At 41.6% G+C, this 19,572-nt stretch overlaps 1 protein-coding gene across 3 annotated transcripts in view; it reads right to left on the reverse strand.

Annotated features, from left to right (window-relative positions):
• LOC135519328 (diacylglycerol kinase beta) overlaps positions 1-19,572 on the reverse strand; it is a 166,679-nt gene that overhangs the window by 62,975 nt on the left and 84,132 nt on the right. For all 3 annotated transcript variants that reach the window (XM_064944505.1, XM_064944504.1, XM_064944506.1), the window contains 3 exons: positions 14,147-14,221; positions 939-1,024; positions 753-842 (listed from right to left, as the gene is read on the reverse strand). In XM_064944505.1, coding sequence (XP_064800577.1) covers positions 753-842; positions 939-1,024; positions 14,147-14,221 — 251 coding nt within the window. The remainder of the gene's footprint in view (positions 1-752; positions 843-938; positions 1,025-14,146; positions 14,222-19,572) is intronic.

A 19,572-nucleotide genomic window follows, 5' to 3' on the forward strand; every position in this document is an offset into this window, starting at 1 on the left:
CCAATAGGAAATTGTATCACCAAACACAATTTAGATGATTGGTTTACTGTGCTAGGAATTAAAAAGCATGTGCAATATGTTTCCACAAAGACCGCTCTCACACACAGCTACCGCTCTCACACACAGTCACTCACAGCTACTGTCTAATACTGTACAGCTGTACATCTGGTCAGAAAAATTCAAAGCATCCAGCTGCTTTTTAAATGATTTTTCCGAGAACATAATGTATTCAACTTGTGCTTGGTCAAAAAGCCCCTGGGAACTATCTGTCTATTTAGTTTACAAGCATCATAACATAATATGCCTGCCGCCTGGCTAAAGTGCTCTGCTGGCCTCTACAAGCCAGGGTCAGGTCAAGCAGTCAGTCATAATCAGGGTCACAACTATTGGCCCCCAAACAGGCCCAGCCAATAAGCAAACAGGGATTATATAAGAACTCTGCTTTGCATTATATAGCACTTTCATATAAGGTCTATGAGGATGGGTTAGGGACCACAAGGACACAACAGGAGCATTGTGAGAATATTGGGGAAAATAATGCTGACTGAAGCTTTCAGTGGGCAGGAAAAAGTAAAACAAGACTCTCACTGCGTTCGATGTACACACACACACACACACACACACACACACACACACACACACACACACACACACACACACACACACACACACACACACACACACACACACACACACACACACACACACACACACACACACACACACACACACACACACACACAGCTCCTCACCTCCGCCCCAGCGTAGGCATCTTGCCAGGTCGTTCCCTGTGCCCAGAGGGAGGATGGCCACAGGGGGATCTCTGGTGAAGTTGGCCTTGTCTGCAGATGGACAGATAACAATAAGATAATGATTACAATTCTGATGGATTGCATCACATGAGTACATGAGTTTAATCCAATAGAATTGAGACACACCAATACAGTCTAAGATCCATCCCACTGTCCCATCCCCTCCACATGCCAGCACCCGGAAATCAGGGACATCATGGAAGAAGTTGAGCCTGGAAGACATAAATACATAAATATGTAAATACACACGCACACACACAGTCACGGATAGGAAGAGAGATAGAAAAGAAAGCGAGAGACAGATGCATTAATGTGGCTGGTGTCCAGCCTTACAGAGTGTCTGGGTCACCTTCAAAGCAACCTTTAATCTGGGCCAGGACAAAGGTGTTGACGGGGGCTTTCATGTGCCCCCAGAAAACAGCTGCAGTGCAAACATCACAAACACCCTGTGTGTCTGTGTCTGTGTCTGTGTGTGTGTGTGTGTGTGTGTGTGTGTGTGTGTGTGTGTGTGTGTGTGTGTGTGTGTGTGTGTGTGTGTGTGTGTGTGTGTGTGTGTCTGTGTGTGTGCATAAGTGTGCTTCTGTGTCCACAATCATGTGCGGCTGTGTCAAAGTCCACAACGTGTGCTGCTGTAGTCCACAATCATCTCCAAGACAAAGGAGATGATTGTGGACTACAGGATAAAGAGGACCAAGCACGCCCCCATTCTCATTGACAGGGCTGTAGTGGAACATGTTGAGAGCTCCACTTCAGCAACAAACTAACATAGTCCAAGCACACCAAGACAGTCATGAAGAGGGTACAACAAAACCTATTCCCCCTCAGAAGACTGAAAAGATTTGGCATCGGTCCTCAGATCCTCAAAAGGTTCTACAGCTGCACCACTGGTCGCATCAAATCAAATCACTGCCTGCTATGGCAACTGCTCGGCCTTCGACCACAAGGCACTACAGAGGGTGGGTGTACGTCCCAGTATATCACTGGGGCCAAGCTTCCTGCCAGGTGGTCAGAGGAAGGCCCTAAAAATGGTTAAAGACTCCAGCCTCCCTAGTCATAGACTGTTCTCTCTGCTACCACACAGCAAACCGGAGCGCCAAGTCTAGGTCTAAGAAGCTTCTAAACAGCTTCTTCCCCCAAGCTATGAGACTCCTAAACATATAATCAAATGGCTACCCAGACTATTTACATTGCCCCCCCCCCCTCTTTTACACCACTGCTACTCTCTGTTGTTATCATCTATGCATAGTCACTTTAATAACTCTACCTACATGTACATATCACCTCAACTAACCGGTGCCCCCTGCACATTGACTCTGTACCGGTACCCCCTGTTTATAGTCTTGCTATTGTTATTTTACTGCTGCTCTTTATTTACTTGTTACTTTTATTTCTTATTCTTTTTTAAAAATGCATTGTTGGTTAGGGGCTCATAAGTAAGCATTTCACTGTAAGGTGAAACAACCTGTTGTATTCGGCTTCTGTGACTATTAAAATTGGATTTGATTTGTGTGTATCACTGACATGGTGGTTGACAACAGTGCGACAGACTGCCCTCTCTCCTGGTTGTTGAAGTGAACTGCACTCTCCCTTAGTGACGCACAACACAAGCATGCCAGCACTCCAGGGAAATCTGTAGGTACAGCACTGAGCTGCGTATGTATCACATTTAACAAAACATTTGCACATCAACATTAAACATTAATATCCTTTAACCTCACCACATGAGGCTTTACAAATCGTGACAATGTTTTATGCATGTGGGCTTAGTTGGAGAACGCGCATCAACAACGGGGCCAAACGACCATCTGCATTAGGATGGAGACATCACTCTTAATCAACACAAAACAACTAATTGTATTCTCTAAACAAATCACTCAGCTTCAATCTGCCACTCGAAAAGCCTGGTGGTGACTGAGCCTGTTGCCATGGAGCCCATGGTAACTACACTGGAGAATTTGTCTGGGTCTATATTAACCCTGTGTCTGCTATGCTATACAGCCAGACAACATTAGGCCTGTCTTTGGCTGTACGCATTAAGATATGGATCCATAATGTCCTGACAAATATACATTTGGACAGTGTCCCAAATGAGGTCAGCTTGGGCTGGTTTACAACTCTACATACAGTATTGAGATATGTATCTATCCACACTGTCCTGACAAATATGCCTTTGTAAGTGATGCAAGGATGACCAACAATGGAGGAGTTATACAAGAGACGAGGAGAGAATGAAGATAGCAACTTATTTGTCATGACATCAGATTGATCCACCACGCTGGCATGTATTGATGACATTAAAAGAAGAGGAAAAACCTCAAACTCTGGAAGCTCAGATGCAATAATTTATTCAACAGCAAGCTGTCTTCATCAGGGTTTATTGATGACATGACATGTGCTGAGGCCCAGCAGGTAATTACAATAAAGCATGGCTAAACTTCACCCACGACTCCTGTGTGTTCCCTAACAAACCCACACATAACATTAGCTAACAACAAAATAGGTTAACACATATGATGAGTAAAGCTATCAAGAGCCAGACTAATGGCTAATGGCTTATGGCTAATCCAAATAAAAGTCCTACATAACAATCACACAACAGAAGTCTCACACTATAATATGTTTTCCATGTAAGGATACCCCGTAACCACCCAGACTGCTATGTGAATAGTGGATTATCTTCCTTATAACCTCCAACCCTCATCAATATTAAACTCTCAAAGATTGTTGACATTCATTGGACTGCGCCTTACACTCAAATGTCAATAAAACAGCATATGAACAAACAGCATTTAAAGTTATTGATATTTATAGTTTTAGAATCCTATAAGACCTATCCTATAGAACTTTATCCAATAAGATTTTATAGAATTCCATAGGACACAAATAAGATTGGTTCCAAAATATGATAGGATTGAATCAGCAGCGCAACATAAATTGAACTTTCAAAACACATTTCCAATATTCTACGTACTTCTATGTGTGCTATTTCTATGCTTCCCAGTCTTAAGTTTTGTTTTTGCGTCCTTTACTTTCAGTTTTGTACAATATTTCTGATTATGGAAAATATATTTCACAGCGGTTTAAATTTTACAATTACTCTCTACACTATGCTCGTTTTCCATGATCCTATTCCACTTTAACTTTGAATGCCAGGCTCTCATGAAGTGTTTGCATTTGTATTGATGTCAGAGTTATTAGAGGGACAATAGCGCACTGAGTATCGGCCATTAGCGACTGGTAGGCTACTAATGACCATTAGCGTTATCAGAGTACTGTTTTGGAGAAGCCTACTTACCAAGATGGAATTTGACTGCGGTCATGACTCCTGACTGCTGGTGTAGCGGCAATAGGGCCACTGTAACAGCCCTACACCCAAGTGATAAAACCTCACAAAGGTGGAGAACTCCAACTCGCTGCAGCACAGATATCACCAATAGTCATGCCCCTGAACAATGCCCAAGAAGCCTCCAGATCCCTAGTGGTGTGAGCACCCACACCGCTAGGCAACCTTTGTCCTTTGCTGTCATATGCCTCCACAATCCAATGAGAAAGACGCTGTTTAGAGAATGCCCTACCCCAAACTGGATTAGAGAAAGAAAAAGTTGTCCATATACGTGCGTAATGCGCGCACCGCACACAGGCCATGCAACCTCTGTTGTTCACTGGAAGCAAACCGAGGATGTGAGAAAGGAAAGCCATGGGACTTATAAGACATAGGCATAACCTTGGGAGCAAAAGCTGCTTTAAGACCTACCGTCACTTTGGAGTTGCCAGGCGCAAACTCCAAACAGGAAGGGTGTACTGATGCGTGGAGTTCCCCAACGCGCTTGGGTGATGCCGAAGCCATGAGCAGGACAGTCTTGTAGGAAAATACCTTCAGGTCCACAGAGTCCAATGGTTCAAACGGAGCGTCCAGGACCAAAGCCAGGTCCCAGTTCGGTGCCGTAGGCTTTGACAGTGGTCTGAGCCAACGCATGCCTTTAGGGAACATCACCACCAGAAGATGAGACCCTGGGGTAGAGCTATCAATCCCTACATGACACGTCAAGATGGCTACCATAATAACCTTCAATGTGGAAAAAGAAAGGGCCTGTTCAAAAAGCTCTTGCAAGAACATAACAATGTCCACCAAAGAGCTTTGAAAAGGACAAACTCCTTTAACCTGACATCAACCCTCAAACGCACCACTTATATGTATACAACCCTCTCATATAAGGGGCACATGCTGTCAAAATGCAACCTTTCAGGGACCAAACCCACAGATTCCATATCTGCGTTTGTGGGTGCCAAACTCAATAGAACCCAACGACACGAAATCCTCCATGAGTCCAGGAACCAGGGTTGTCGGGGCCAACAGGGAGCAACCAGAATAAAAATACCCTGCTGTTGGACCCTCTCCACGGTAGGCTGAATCAGGTCCATCGGAGGAAACTCATAGAGCAGGGCCCACAGACACTGATACGCCAAAGCATTTATTCCCAGCCAGACCAAGAAACTGAATGCATTGAGCCGGAGTGAGGCAACTTTTCTTGTTATTCACTATGAACCCAAGAGACTGAATATGGAAAACTAGCATGACAGTGTGGAGCTCCACCTGTTCTCTCGACTCCGCTACTACCAGCCAATCATCCAGATAGGCCAATACTCTGATCCCCTGGCACGGTGCCAAAGCCGTCTCCACCACCATAGAAAAGGTGCGGGGTCAATAGGGAGAGCCGAACGGCAGGACCAGAAACTTGTAGGCCACATCCTCAAAATGAAATCTCAGAAACTTTCTGTGGGGAGGATGTACAGTATAGCCACATCTTTCAGATCTATGGACGTGAACCAATCACTGGGACGCACCGACTGTAATAGCCAGCAAAGTGTCAGCATTTTGAACATGCAAACCTTGAGGTGGTTGCTCTTAGGGAGTAAGAAGTACCAGCTGCACCAACCGCTCTGTACTTCTGACATGGGCACCACCTGAATAGCCTGTTGTTGAAGGAGAGAGGAAATCTCCTCTCTAAAGACAGGCGCTAGGACCTCGGAGACCATTGACGTAATGACACCACGAAAAGGAGGAGGATGAACTGCAGACCGTACCCTTTTGTCACCGTCCTCTTTACCCATGGTGAAACTGTGCATGCCCGCCACTGGACGGAGCACACTGCCAGTCTCCCATACATTATCTTCTGAATGGGCAGAGTGCCACCCTGAGGATTGGGGTAATTCGTTTTTTATGCCATCCTTGTTTTCATATCTACCACTCTTGACAACCGTGTCTGAATGTGAGAAAGGAACTGTGTTTATTTTGGTGTGAAAAGGAGAGCTGATTCCTATTTTTGTTTCTCCTTGAAACGGGCCGGTAAGGATTACATAACAGAGCCAAATAACCTTATCCAAATACAGTGCCTCTGGAAAGTATTCAGACCACTTGATTTTTTCCACATTTTGTTACGTTACAGCCTTATTCTAAAATGTATGATTCCACCCCCCCCCCATCAATCTACACACAATACCCCATAATGACAAAGCAAAAACAGATGTTTAGACATTTTTTCTAATTTAAAACAAAATTTGGAAAAATAATATTTACATAAGTATTCAAGCTCTGTCAGGTTGGATGTGGAGGGTCTTGGCACTATTTTCAGGTCTCTCCAGAGATGTTTCGATTAGGTTCAAGTATGACCTTCAATGCTGCACCTTCAGAAAGCTTTTACACCCCTTGACTTTTTCCACATTTTGTTGTGTTACAGCCTAAATTTAAAATGGATTTAAATGTTGATTTTGTGTCACTGGCCTACACACAATACCCCATAATGTCATAGTGGAATTCTGTTTTTTGACATTCTTACAAATGAATTGAATATTAAAAGCTGAAATGTCTTGAGTCAATAAGCATTCAACCCTTTGATTTGGCAAATCTAAATAAATTAATATTTAAAAATCTGCTTAACAAGTCACCTAATAAATTGCATTGACTCACTCTGTGTGCAAACATAGTGTTTTCAATTTTTTTGAATGACTATCTCATCTCTGTACCCACACATACAATTATTTGTAAGGTCCCTCAGTCGTGCAATGAATTTTAAACAGAGATTCAACCACAAAGACCAGTAAGGTTTTCCAATGCCTCTCAAAGAAGGGCACCTATTGGAAGATGGATATTTTTTTAAGCAGACAAGTTATTAATTAAACTTTGGGTGGTGTATCAATACACCCAGTCACTACAAAGATACAGGCGTCCTTCCTAACTCAGTTGCCGGAGAGGAAGGAAACTGCTCAGGGATTTCCCTTTGAGGCCAAAGGTGTCTTTAAGACAGTTACAGAGTTTAATGGCTGTGACGGGAGATGGATCAATCAACACTGTAGTTATTCCAAAATACTAACCTAAAGAGTAAAAAGAAGGAAGCTTGTACAGAATAAAAATATTCCAAAACATGCATACTGTTTAACAAAAGTAAAACTGCAAAAACAATGTGGAAAATAAATTATCTTCATGTCCTGAATACAAAGCGTTATGTTTGGCGCAAATCCAACAACAACACATCACTGAATACCACTCTTCATATTTTCAAGCATGATGGTGGCTGCATCATGTATAGGGTATGTTTGTCTTTGGCAAGTACTAGAGAGTATTTTTAGGATGAAAAGAAATGGAACAGAGCTAAGGAGTGGCCTAGTTACAGTTTAGACTTAAATCGTATTGAAAATGTATGGCAAGACTTGTCTGTTAGAGTATTTTGTGTATATTGTTGACTAAAAATGACAATGAAATCCATATTAATCCCACCTTGTAAGAAAACTAAATGAAAACCTTTTGAAGGCACTGTATATAGCAAGATACGGTAAAGTCCATTCTTCTTCTGAAGAGGACAAATTCGGCTGTTTGAGAAGGTTTGAATTTCAAGCAACCTGCATACTCATTGTACAATAGACCGACATAGCTACTGTAGTAGATCCATGTTGTGTACTGGAAAATCTTGGTAGAGCATGGGTGTCGGCATTGTGGTGCTCATGTGGATTTCCTTTCTTTTTCGGCCAATCCCTACTTGTCACTTAAAACATATTTGTTTGTTTTTAATTTCCATGGTTTTTACACCGGAAGGTGATTGATTATACAAAATTATACAACATTTCCACATGCAAAAGGTGTCTTTCGAAAATTTAAGTTGAGCTTCAAATTATGTTTAAAAAATAAAAGAAAAAAAAGAAGTCACACATAATTTAATGTCCAAGGCCCGGGTGCCCAAAAATATCGTAAGACAAAGTTAATCGTTAGAACCTTTGTTAAATCTTCAGCTGTTTTCTAAAACCACCGTTACTAAAGTTACTAAACCACATAGCATATCATTACAGCAGTATGTACCGGTATGTTAGCTAGCTACCTAATGTTAGTTGGCTACTAATACATCGAACTTGCCAGTATATTAACTATATTGTATCAAACTAACTACCCAACGTTTATTGACTTGATTATTCCCGTCATTCATAGTTTAGCTAAATGGTATAGTCATTGTGCATTTTTAATGGACATTTGGGTACCTTCGTAAATTCGCTGTGGCTATCTACTCCGATTTCAGAGCACTCTCATCTGAGTGTACTTGTGCAAGAATGCAGAATAACTAATGAATTTACGAATACTCAACAATTGGTCAAGTTGCACTTCCTAAGGCTTCCACTAGATGTCAACCATTGTTAGAAACTTGTTTGAGGCTTCAACGTTATAGTGGAGCCGAATGAGAGGGGAATGAGTCAGGTGTCTGGCAGAGTGCCACAGGCTGGTCATGCGCATTTCACATGAGAGGGAGCTGCGTTCCTTTGCTTTTCCGAAGACAAAGGAATTCTCTGGTTGGAACCTTATTGATGATTTATGTTTTAAAAATCCTAAAGATTGACTCCATACATCGTTTGACATGTTTCTAAAGGACTGTAATGGAACTTTTTGATATTTCGTCTGCAACTAGTGAACACGCTTCGTGAGTTTTGATTTGTTTACCAAACGCGCTAACAAAAGTAGCTATTTGGACATAAATGGACATTATCGAACAAATCAAACATTTATTGTGGAACTAGGATTCCTGGAAGTGCATTCTGATGAAGATCATCAAAGGCAAGTGAATATTTATAATGTTATTTCTAACTTCTGTTGACTCCAACATGGCGGATATATATAAATGTTTTCTGAGCGCCGTTCTCAGATTATTGCATGGTTTGCTTTTTCCGTAAAGCTTTTTTGAAATCTGACACAGCAGTTGCATTAAGGAGAAGTATATCTATAATTCCATGTCTAACACTTGTATTTTCTTCAACATTTATGATGAGTATTTCTGTAAACTGATGTGGCTATGCAAAATCACTGGATGTTTTTGGAACTACTAAACGTAATGTGCCAATGTAAACTCAGATTTTTTTATATAAATATGAACATTATCGAAAAAAAAACATATGTATTGTGTAACATGAAGTCCTATGAGAGTCATCTGATGAAGCTCATCAAAGGTAAGTGATTCATTTTATCTCTATTTGTGCTTTTTGTGACTCCTATCTTTGGCTGGAAAAATGGCTGTGTTTTTCTGTGGCTTGGTGGTGACCTAACATAATCGTTTGTGGAGCTTTTGCTGTAAAGCCTTTTTTAAATCAGACACTGTGGCTGGATTAACGGGAATTGTATCTTTAAAATGGTGTAAAATACTTGTATGCTTGAGGAATTTTAATTATGAGATTTTTGTTGTTTTGAATTTGGCGCCCTGCACTTTCACTGGCTGTTGTCATATCGATCCCGTTAACGTAAATATACCAGTTTATGTAAGTGACTCTCAAAGTACTGATAAGTTAGCCAAGTGAGCATTTGGAAAGAAATCCCTGCAAATATCTGTGGGAGTTCCCCCAGAACCCCGTCCAGTTTATTACTTGCTACTTCTCACTAAAGGGACCTATGGAGGATGTCTTTTGGACCTCTTTTTATGGTCCTGTCCGGACCGGACACCTTTTTTTGGTGTGGTCCGGACTGGCCTTGATTTCGACGTCCACAGACGTGATTCTCTAAAAACACGTGAGAAGAGCATTTTTTGCTAACCCTAACCCTTTTCCTAACCTAATCCTTCAAACCTGAAACCTTAATTATCCTATCCTGCTGCTTAAGTTCTCAAACCTGCTACGAAAAAGTCGTAGCTGTATCCAAGTGCCGTGTTTTCAGGGAATCTCGTCAGATTTTTGGTCCGATCCGGACCAACATCCGGAATATGCATATTTTCAACGTCCGGAAAATACATATATTTTAAACTTCCTGAAAAGACGTCTTTTCACCTGTCATTTATAACCTAAAATTAACCGAACTTCAAAAGTCTGGAAAATACATAATTTTGCTGACAAGGTTCAGATTTTTGAGAACACACTGAAAAGTAACTTGCCACGGTTGTTCAGTCAGCTCAAATTTGGATTAAATGTCATGAAGAAAATTGCATTAACAGAGGGCGTGTACTGAATTAATGCATCATAAGGTAAGGGCTGGACTTGTTCTGGATGTGACGTGTCTCGTATGTTGATCAGGCTAATTGGATACCACGAAAATTGGGGAGAAAAGGGGGTTAAAAAAAAAGAAGGAAAAAAAGCTAGCTACGTAGCATGTGTACACTCACTGCAATGCACAGCAGATGTGCATTGGCCAGGTTTAGATTCAACATAGTTAGCAAAACCAGAGGCTGGTCTTGGTTGAGGAAATATAGGCTAGGTAGCAGTTGTTTGTGCTGAAACTGACATCTGGTTGCAGTTTTCCAAAGTTGTTGACTATGAACTTTACTTTACTTCCCTCCTGTGTTCCAATGGCACATTGTGTTAGCTAATCCAAGTTTATAATTTTAAAAGGAAAACCCTTTTGCAATTATGTTAGCACAGCTGAAAATAGTTGTTCTGATTAAAGAAGCAATAAAACTGGCCTTCTTTAGACTAGTTGAGTATCTGGAGCGTCAACATTTGTGGGTTCGATTACAGGCTCAAAATGCCTAGAAACAAAACACTTTCTTCTGAAACTTGTCAGTCTATTGTTGTTCTGAAAAATGAAGATCATTCCATGCGAGAAATTGCCAAGAAACTGAAGATCTCGTACAACACTGTGTACTACTCCCTTCACAGAACAGCTCAAACTGGCCCTAACCAGAATAGAAAAGAGGAGTGGGAGGTCCCAGTGCACAACTGAGCAAGAGGACAAGTACATTAGTGTCTAGTTTGAGAAACAGATGCTTCACAAGTCCTCAACTGGCAGCTTCATTAAATAATAATAATAATAATACCCGCAAAACACCAGTCTCAACGTCAGCAGTGAATAGGCGACTCTGACTCTGGGATGCTGGCCTTCTAGGCAGAGTTGCAAAGAAAAAGCCATATGTGGCCAATAAAAAGAAAAGATTGAGATGGGCAAAATAACACAGACACTGACAGAGGAACTCTGTCGAGAATGCCAGCATCTATGAGTCAACTTTTCACTGTTGACGTTGATACTGGTGTTTTGCGTTACGACAATTGGGTACTTTTTCCACCACTGACTTTTTCTGATAGAATACTAAAACAATAATTTTTTCCCAAAAAGTTTGAGGTCCAAATGGCATTGCATAGTAGGAATGGCCCAGCTAGCTCCTGTTGTGCATCAATCAAGTTGCTGGTCCAGTTTTAGAACTGAGATTCAGCTGAAAAGATATTAGCATTGTCAGAAATGCTACAAAAAAGTAGCACATCTTTGGCTCTCTATTGGCACGAGGGCAGTAAACTATACATGTAATTAAAGCTGTTGCCCTTACAAACGTCTTCAGTCCGAAAGGTGGCAAGTCTAAGGGTCACTTTATGGACGCTGTAATCTTGTTCTTATCCAACACCTAGATATTGAGCTAGGTCGGGACAAGACATTGTATTTTTTCTTAATGCTAAAGACCCCGTTAAAAATCTGGTATTTGGTTCTCAGGAATACAAATCAAGTTGATTTTGCCAAGTTATGTCGACATTGGTGTCATATTGGCTTAAATATGATAGTAGGGAGATTTGAATTTAACATTGAGCTTCAATTAATCCCTACTATATAGTGTTACACCGAGTGACCGACTGCACTGTTCCCTGGTGTTTTACTACCCCATACATACACCATCATCAGTTTCATCACTGCTCTCGTTATGACAGGCAGTGCAACTTATCACAAATAATTATACAACTACCACAATAATGGCATTACATCATGTTCATTTAACCTGGACTTTCCTGATGCCCTGTCCATTATCTACTAGTGGTCATCTTCGGGAGAGAAGTGCGTCACTGTAGTCTGTCTCTCCTCCTACAATGGGTTATTGAGAGAGAGAGCAGCCCTAGTCGTGACAGCAGAGGGAGGAGTGGGGGAGGCAGGGATAGAATAGGTTGGCCGCTCTCAGAGAAAGCATTCATGTCTATTGATGTTGTATAGGGCATTTCTCCTGAATGAACTGTTCCATATTGCACAACTCAGGGAACAAGGTGTCCCTCTGGCTAGGATGATACGCACATCAGGTGTGTATTTGTGTGTCAAGTGGGTGAAGTATGCATGTGTGTGTGTGTGTGTGTGTGGAGAGGATAGAGGTTGTCTGATGGTGCAGTAGCTTACTGCCAGGGTTGTGTTCAGTAGGGAGAATACACTTTGAAGCCTAATAAACCTTGGCCTATGTTCTGTTGCACAACCAAGTTCCATCTGGGACAGAACCAAATATGAAAAATAATAACTTTCTATCGATCCACGATTTCAACACTTTCAGTATTTCAATCCGAAACGTTTTTTTTTACATGGCACACTTCAATACTTTGCATGTTGTCATGATTTTGGCCTGGGGGTTGGTTTATGACAGTCATAAATACCTCCTCCCCCTTTTTCCTCTCTCTACCCTACTGAGGTTACATTTACAAAACCCTTGGTTAACATAGAGATTCTGGGAACGTCAGAAGTTGGGGGGGAATGAACTATATTCTGGTAATCCGACAAATGGAACATATGCGGTGGTACTTAATGAATATGATGTCAGTTCGGTTGTCATCTGAGACATTCTCATCAATGATAAAATGAGATAAACTCTACAGTGGAAAGTCTACACATCAGAGTTATCGGATTCACATGGAATTGTTGTTCAATTGAAATGTTTGAATATGAAATTATTCGTGATGGGATGAAATGTGATCTGGGTTTTCATAAGATATGGCTCTGCTCAATCAGTGGCCTGCCCTGTGAAGGGACAAGGGCTATAAAACTTTTCAAACACGCCCTCCTCTCCCTTCCTATATAAGCCCTTGACGACAATATACTGTAACTTTCTGTTCCAATGATGTGAGGACGATGGTCCAATGTCAGAATGATTCAGATAATAACTACAGAACAAAGCCAACATCAGCGTGAGATTGGTTGCGAATGGTATGAACTTTGAACTCTTATTCATTACAGAAGTGACACCTCCTAGACGTTGAGTTAGCAGCAGCAGATGCAACGAGGGTTAGGAAGGAACAGACAGAGTATCCCGTCTATCACCCAACGACGTTACTACAATGTATCCAATTGACAACCAGAGACATTCTTCAAAGGACTCAGTTTGGCAACATGGCCTTCCATCTACCACCAACCTACCACCAACCTACCGAAGCGCAGCTCAGAGCAAATATTTATTGCATTTTCCTTTTCCAAATGGGCGGTAATTTAGAATGCATCAGGTACTGTATTTACGATTGCACAGCTTCGCCTTTGTTCCTGTCTTCCCGCACCTTCACTCAAACCCAGCCCCTTTTCTTTTGTGTAACAAGCTGTCATATCTGTTCCGCCCGCTAAGGAAGTTTTTATGATGTAATTTGTAATCAAGTTATGATTTAATTATGTTTATGGGTAATTCTGTGTGATTAGTTAGGTATTTAGTAAATAATCAATTAAACCCAATTTTGTATTGTTGATTCAAATTGTTAGCCAGGGTTTGTGCTGATAACCAAGAATTTACAACTTTCAGATGAGACTGAATTAAGATGAGGATTAATATTGACTGCTATTGATGTAAAATATTACTAGGTCTTTAAGAGTTTATTCGGAAGATAACAGCTCTATAAATATTATTTTGTGGTGCCCGACTCTCTAGTTAATTACATTTACATGATTAGCTCAATCAGGTGATATTAATTACGGAGAAATTATTTTATATAATAGCATGTCATATCACTTAATCCGGCATAGCCAAAGACACGACAATGTTATAACAAACAAAAAAATATTTTTGTATAGATCCAATCATAGAGCAAGTGTTGCACCATCCATTTTCTGGGCTGTGTCTATAGGTGGGACTTTGAGTGATGAGGATGAGACTTACCCCACCATGGGTCCCTCTCGGTCTAGACTGTACACCTGTCTGGGGTTCAGCAGGTACTGGAACTTTCTCAATACCCTGCAGGAGACATAACAGCAGTATTAGAGTTACTGCACACACACACACACACACACACACACACACACACACACACACACACACACACACACACACACACACACACACACACACACACACACACACACACACACACACACACACACACACACACACACAAACTGACAAACTCACAAACTGTCTGTGCATAAATGGAGCCAGAGAGAGAGGGAAAGTGCGAGATAGAGGCAATACTTCATGGATACAAAGACAGACATATAACATGTAAAGAAGCACCATCCAAATAGTACACGTTTTACTTAAAAGCACCGTCTACAGGAAATGTTCTGCTCCACAAATGGTCAATTTCTCTATAGCTTACTGTGCCCAATGACACAGTAGTTATCTGTAACCTTGAAAAGCGGGAGATGCATCAGAGGGCTATTCTATTGAAGCCTCCACAGTGCTCTTCATGGAGCCTTGCACTGGTAATTGTGTTAGCTTCCGATACCCACACAGCACTTTGGTCAGAGTGAGAACAGAGGATGAAGAGGAGTGGGTAGAGGAGACAACGGAAAACCGACAGCTAGGTTAGAATGTGTCACGATGAACTAACCATTTGTCCTAGAATGCAACTCATACTATGTACAGTAGTGTGGCAGATTACTTGGGCAGTAAAAGTGTTAGGATACTGTTATGAATGTGTCATAAAGAACACTTCAATGTAAGTGTTACCAAGTTAGCCCAAGAAGAGAAAATAGTAGAGATATACTACTTAATTTAAGAGAACTGTATGTCATTTAAGATGCTTATTTACAAAAACAAGACCAATCAGTGACACCAACATTTCCTTATTTACATCAAAGGGAGAAATAAATAGGCTTGCTTTTGGTGCTCAGAGAGTAAATGCATATTTTTGTTATGAGAACACATCTATTAATAGAGAATAATTCTACCTTTAAGTGGTATTTAAGACTATGTTGCTATGGTGATGGTGTTTCTGAAGCCAAAATAGTGTCCTCACAGTGCTATGAAAAGCATGGTGGGAGGACAGAGGAGAGAGAACTGAAACAGTGAACACATTCATTTACAGCCAGAATGGCACTTGGGACTTTAGGACTGTGTCGGAACAGCGAAATGACCATAATTATTTACCAAATTTAAAATCCTCTGCAATTATAAAGCCTTAAAATTCTTGAATGTAGTCATTGTTGTTAGCTATGTTAGCTTCACATTATTTAGATTATATGATGAGTAGCTAGCCAAAGGTTTAGAACACTTTGGCAGTAGCATTACAGGACTCTATAAAACACATATTGCAGGAGTGTTTCAATCAGAGTGAATAATCTGAGACGTTCTATGTCAGCCATTCTCAACTGGTGGACAGCGGTCAGGATCCGGACCCAGAATGGGGTCAATACGGACCACCGGTCGTGACCAAAAAAAGGAATATTACACAGGGCCTTCAAAAAGTATTCAGACCCCTTCCCTTTTTCCAGATGTTGTTACGTTACAGCCTTGTTCTAAAATGGATTATATAAAAACAAATACCCATCAATCTACACACAATACCCAATAATGACTAAGCGAAAACAGGTTAAGATATTTTAGTAAATGTATAAAAAACAAAAACAGAAAAACCTTATTTACATAGCTACCCAGACCCTTTGCTATGAGACTCAAAATTGAGCTCAGGTGCATCCTGTTTCCATTGATCATCCTTGAGATGACTATTCAACTTGATTGGAGTCCCCCTGTGGTAAATTCAATTGATTGGACATGATTTTGGAAGGCACACACCTGTCTATATAAGGTCCCACAGTCGACAGTGCATGTCAGAGCAAAAACCAAGCCATGAAGTCGAAGGAATTGTCTGTTGAGCTCCGAGACAGGATTGTGTCGAGGCACAGATCTGGGGAAGTGTACCACACAAGCACTGAAGCTCCCCAAGAACAAAGGGCCTTGTTCAGGGAGGTGACCAAGAACCCAATGCTCACTCTGACAGAGCACCAGAGTTCCTCTATGGAGATGGGAGAACCTTCCAGAAGGAAAATCATCTCTGCAGCACTCCACCAATCAAGCCTTTATGGTAGAGTAGCCAGAAAGAAGCCACTCCTCAGTAAAAGGCACATGACAGCCCGCTTGGAGTTTGCCAAAAGGCACTCAGAATATGAGAATCAAGATTCTATGGTCTGATGAAACCTACATTGAACTCTTTGGCATGTCTGCCAAGTATCATGTCTGGAGGAAACCATCTCTACGGTGAAGCATGGTGGTGGTAGCATCATGCTGTGGGGATGTTTTTCAGCGGCAGGGACTGGGAGCAAAGTACAGAGAGACCCTTGATGAAAACCTGCTCCAGAGCGCTCAGGGTAAAGATGGGGTAAAGATTCACCTTCCAACAGGACAACGACCCTGGCTTCGGGACCATTCTCTGAAAGTCCTTGAGTGGCCCAGCCAGAGCCCGGATTTGAACCCGATCCAACATCTCTGGAGAGACCTGAAAATAGCTGTGCCGCAACACTCCCCATCCAACCTGACAGCTTGAGAGGAACTGCAGAGAAGAATAGGAGAAACTCCCCAAATACAGGTGTGCCAAGCTTGTAGTGTCATACCCAAGAAGACTCAAGGCTGTAATTGCTGCCAAAGGTGCTTCAACAAAGTACTAAGAAAAAGGTCTAATTACTAATGTAAATGTGATATGTCCATTTAAAAAACATTTTTAATGTTTATTTTTTACAAATTCTCATAAATGTCTTAAAACCAGTTTTTACTTTGTCATTATGGGGTATTGTGTGTAGATTGATGAGGGGGAAAAATTATTTAATACATTTTAGAGTAAGGCTGTAACATAACAAAATGTTGGAAAAAGTCAAGGGTCTGAATGCTTTCCAAATGCACTGTATATACGGTACCTGTCAAAAACTTTGGACACACCTACTTATTCAATGGTTTTTCTTTATTTTTTACAATTTTGAATTTTGTAGAATATTAGTGAAGACATCAAAACTATGAAATAACACATATGGAGTCATATAGTAACCAAAAAAGTGAAACAAATCCAAATATATTTTATATTTGAGATTCTTCAAAGTAGCCACTCTTTGCCTTGATGACATCTTTGCACACTCTTGGCATTCTCTCAACCAGCTTCATTTGGAATGCTTTTCCAACCGTCTGCCGTCCAACTCTTCCCAAACCATCTCAATTGGGTTGAGGTCGTGTGACTGTCTTGTTGAAAAAGAAGCACAAACCCAACGCACAAAAGTTTGGACACACCTATTCCAGGGTTTTTCTTTATTTGTAAAATGTTGTACATTGTAAAATAATAGTGAAGAAATCAAAACTATGAAATAACACATATGGAATCATGTAATAACCAAAAATGTGTTGAACAAATCAAAATATATTTGCACACTCTTGGCATTCTCTCAGGGCCCTCACCTCCTCCATGTAGGCTGTCTCGTCATTGTTGGTAATCAGGCTGACTACTGTTGTGTTGTCTGCAAAATTGATGATTGAGTTGGAGGCGAGCATGACCATGCAGTCATGGCTGAACAGGGAGTACAGGAGGGGGCTGAACACACACCCTTGTGGGGCCCCTGTGTTGAGATCAGCGAATTGGAGGTACTGTTTGTCAGGATTTGGCCAGGGTTGTTCCGGGTTTTGGTCACTAGATGCCCCCATTGTGCTTTTTGACCTTATGTTTTTTCCCTTGTTCCCCATTATTATTTGCACCTGTGCCTCGTTTTCCCTGATTGTATTTAAACCCTTAGTTTCCCTCAGTTCTGTGCTCTGTGTTTGTATGTTAGCACCCAGCCCTAGTGTTCTGTGTATTCTTGTCGATTCCGGTGGATGCTCTTGTGGAATTCTGTTTTTGTTTTTGAGTATCTCTTGAGGCTTTTTTTGTGCTATTCCTACCACCTTTTGGATTTACCATTTTTGTATTGAAGGACTTCTCCTTTTTACTTTATTAAATACACCGTCTTAAGTACTGCTGTGTCTGCCTCATCTTCTGGGTTCTGCTGACTATTCGTGGCTCAGTTGGTTAAGTGACTGTTTCTCACTCCGGAGACCCAGGTTCGTAACCGGGTCCTGACACTATTAACTACCTTCACCACCTGGGGGTGGCCCGTCAGGATGTCCAGGACACATTTGCACAGAGCGGGGTTCAAACCCAGGGCCCCGAGCTTAATAACGAGCTTGGAGGGTACTATGTTTTTGAATTCTGTGCTATAGTCAATAAACAGCATTCTTACATGGGTATTCCTTGTGTCCAGATGGGATAAGGCGGTGTGCAGTGCGATGGTGACAGCATCATCTGTGAATCTATTGGGGCGGTATGCAAATTGAAGTGGGTCTAGGGTGATATGATAGCCTCTCAAAGCACTTCATGATGACAGAAGTGAGTGCTACGGGTGATAGTCATTTAGTTCAGTTACCTTTGCTTTCTTGGGTACAGGAACAATGGGGGACATCTTGAAGCAAGTAGGGATAACAGACTGGGATAGGGAGAGATTAAATTTGTCCGTAAACACTCCAGCCAGCTGGTCTGTGCATGCTCTGAGGAAGCGGCTAGGGATGCTGTCTGGGCCGGCAGCCTTGGGAGGGTTAACACACAAATGTTTTACTCACGTTGGCCACGGAGAACGAGAGCCCACAGTCCTTGGTATTAGTAGGCTGCATCGGTGTTACTGTGTTATCCTTAAAGCGGGCAAAGAAGGTGTTTAGCTTTTCCGGAAGCAAGACGTCTGTGGTTTTCCCTTTGTAGTCCGTGACTGTGTGTAGACCCTGCCACACAAGTCACGTGTCTGAGCTGTTGAATTTCAATTCCACTTAGTCTCTGTACTGACGTTATGCATGTTTGATTGACTTGTATTCGGCCATATTCCCAGTCAGCTTGACATGGTTAAATGCGGTGGTTCGTGCTTTCAGTTTTGTGGGAATGCAGCCATCTATCCACGATTTCTGGTTTGGGTAGGTTTTAATTGTCACAGTGGGTACAACTTCTCCCATACACTTCCTGAAGAAACTCAGTCACCGTATACGTCAATGTTACTCTCAGGGGCTACTTGGAACATATCACAGTCCACGTGATCAAAACAATCTTGAAGCATGGATTCCGATTGGTCTAACCAGCTTTCAATAGACCTCATCACGAGTACTTCCGAAGACGTGGATGTCGATTATAAGGCAGCCCCTCGCACCTCTCTGATTCAGAGGGGTTGGCTAAATGTGGAATACACATTTCAGTTGAAGGCATTCAGTTGTACAACTGACGAGGTATCCCCCTTTCTCTTTCCTGTTTGAGTTTCTGCCTATAGGAAGGGAGGGGGAAAATGGAGTCGTGATCAGATTTGCCGATGGGAGGG

Source organism: Oncorhynchus masou, chromosome 29 (assembly GCF_036934945.1).
Source record: "Oncorhynchus masou masou isolate Uvic2021 chromosome 29, UVic_Omas_1.1, whole genome shotgun sequence".
Classification (NCBI taxonomy): Eukaryota; Metazoa; Chordata; class Actinopteri; order Salmoniformes; family Salmonidae; genus Oncorhynchus; species Oncorhynchus masou.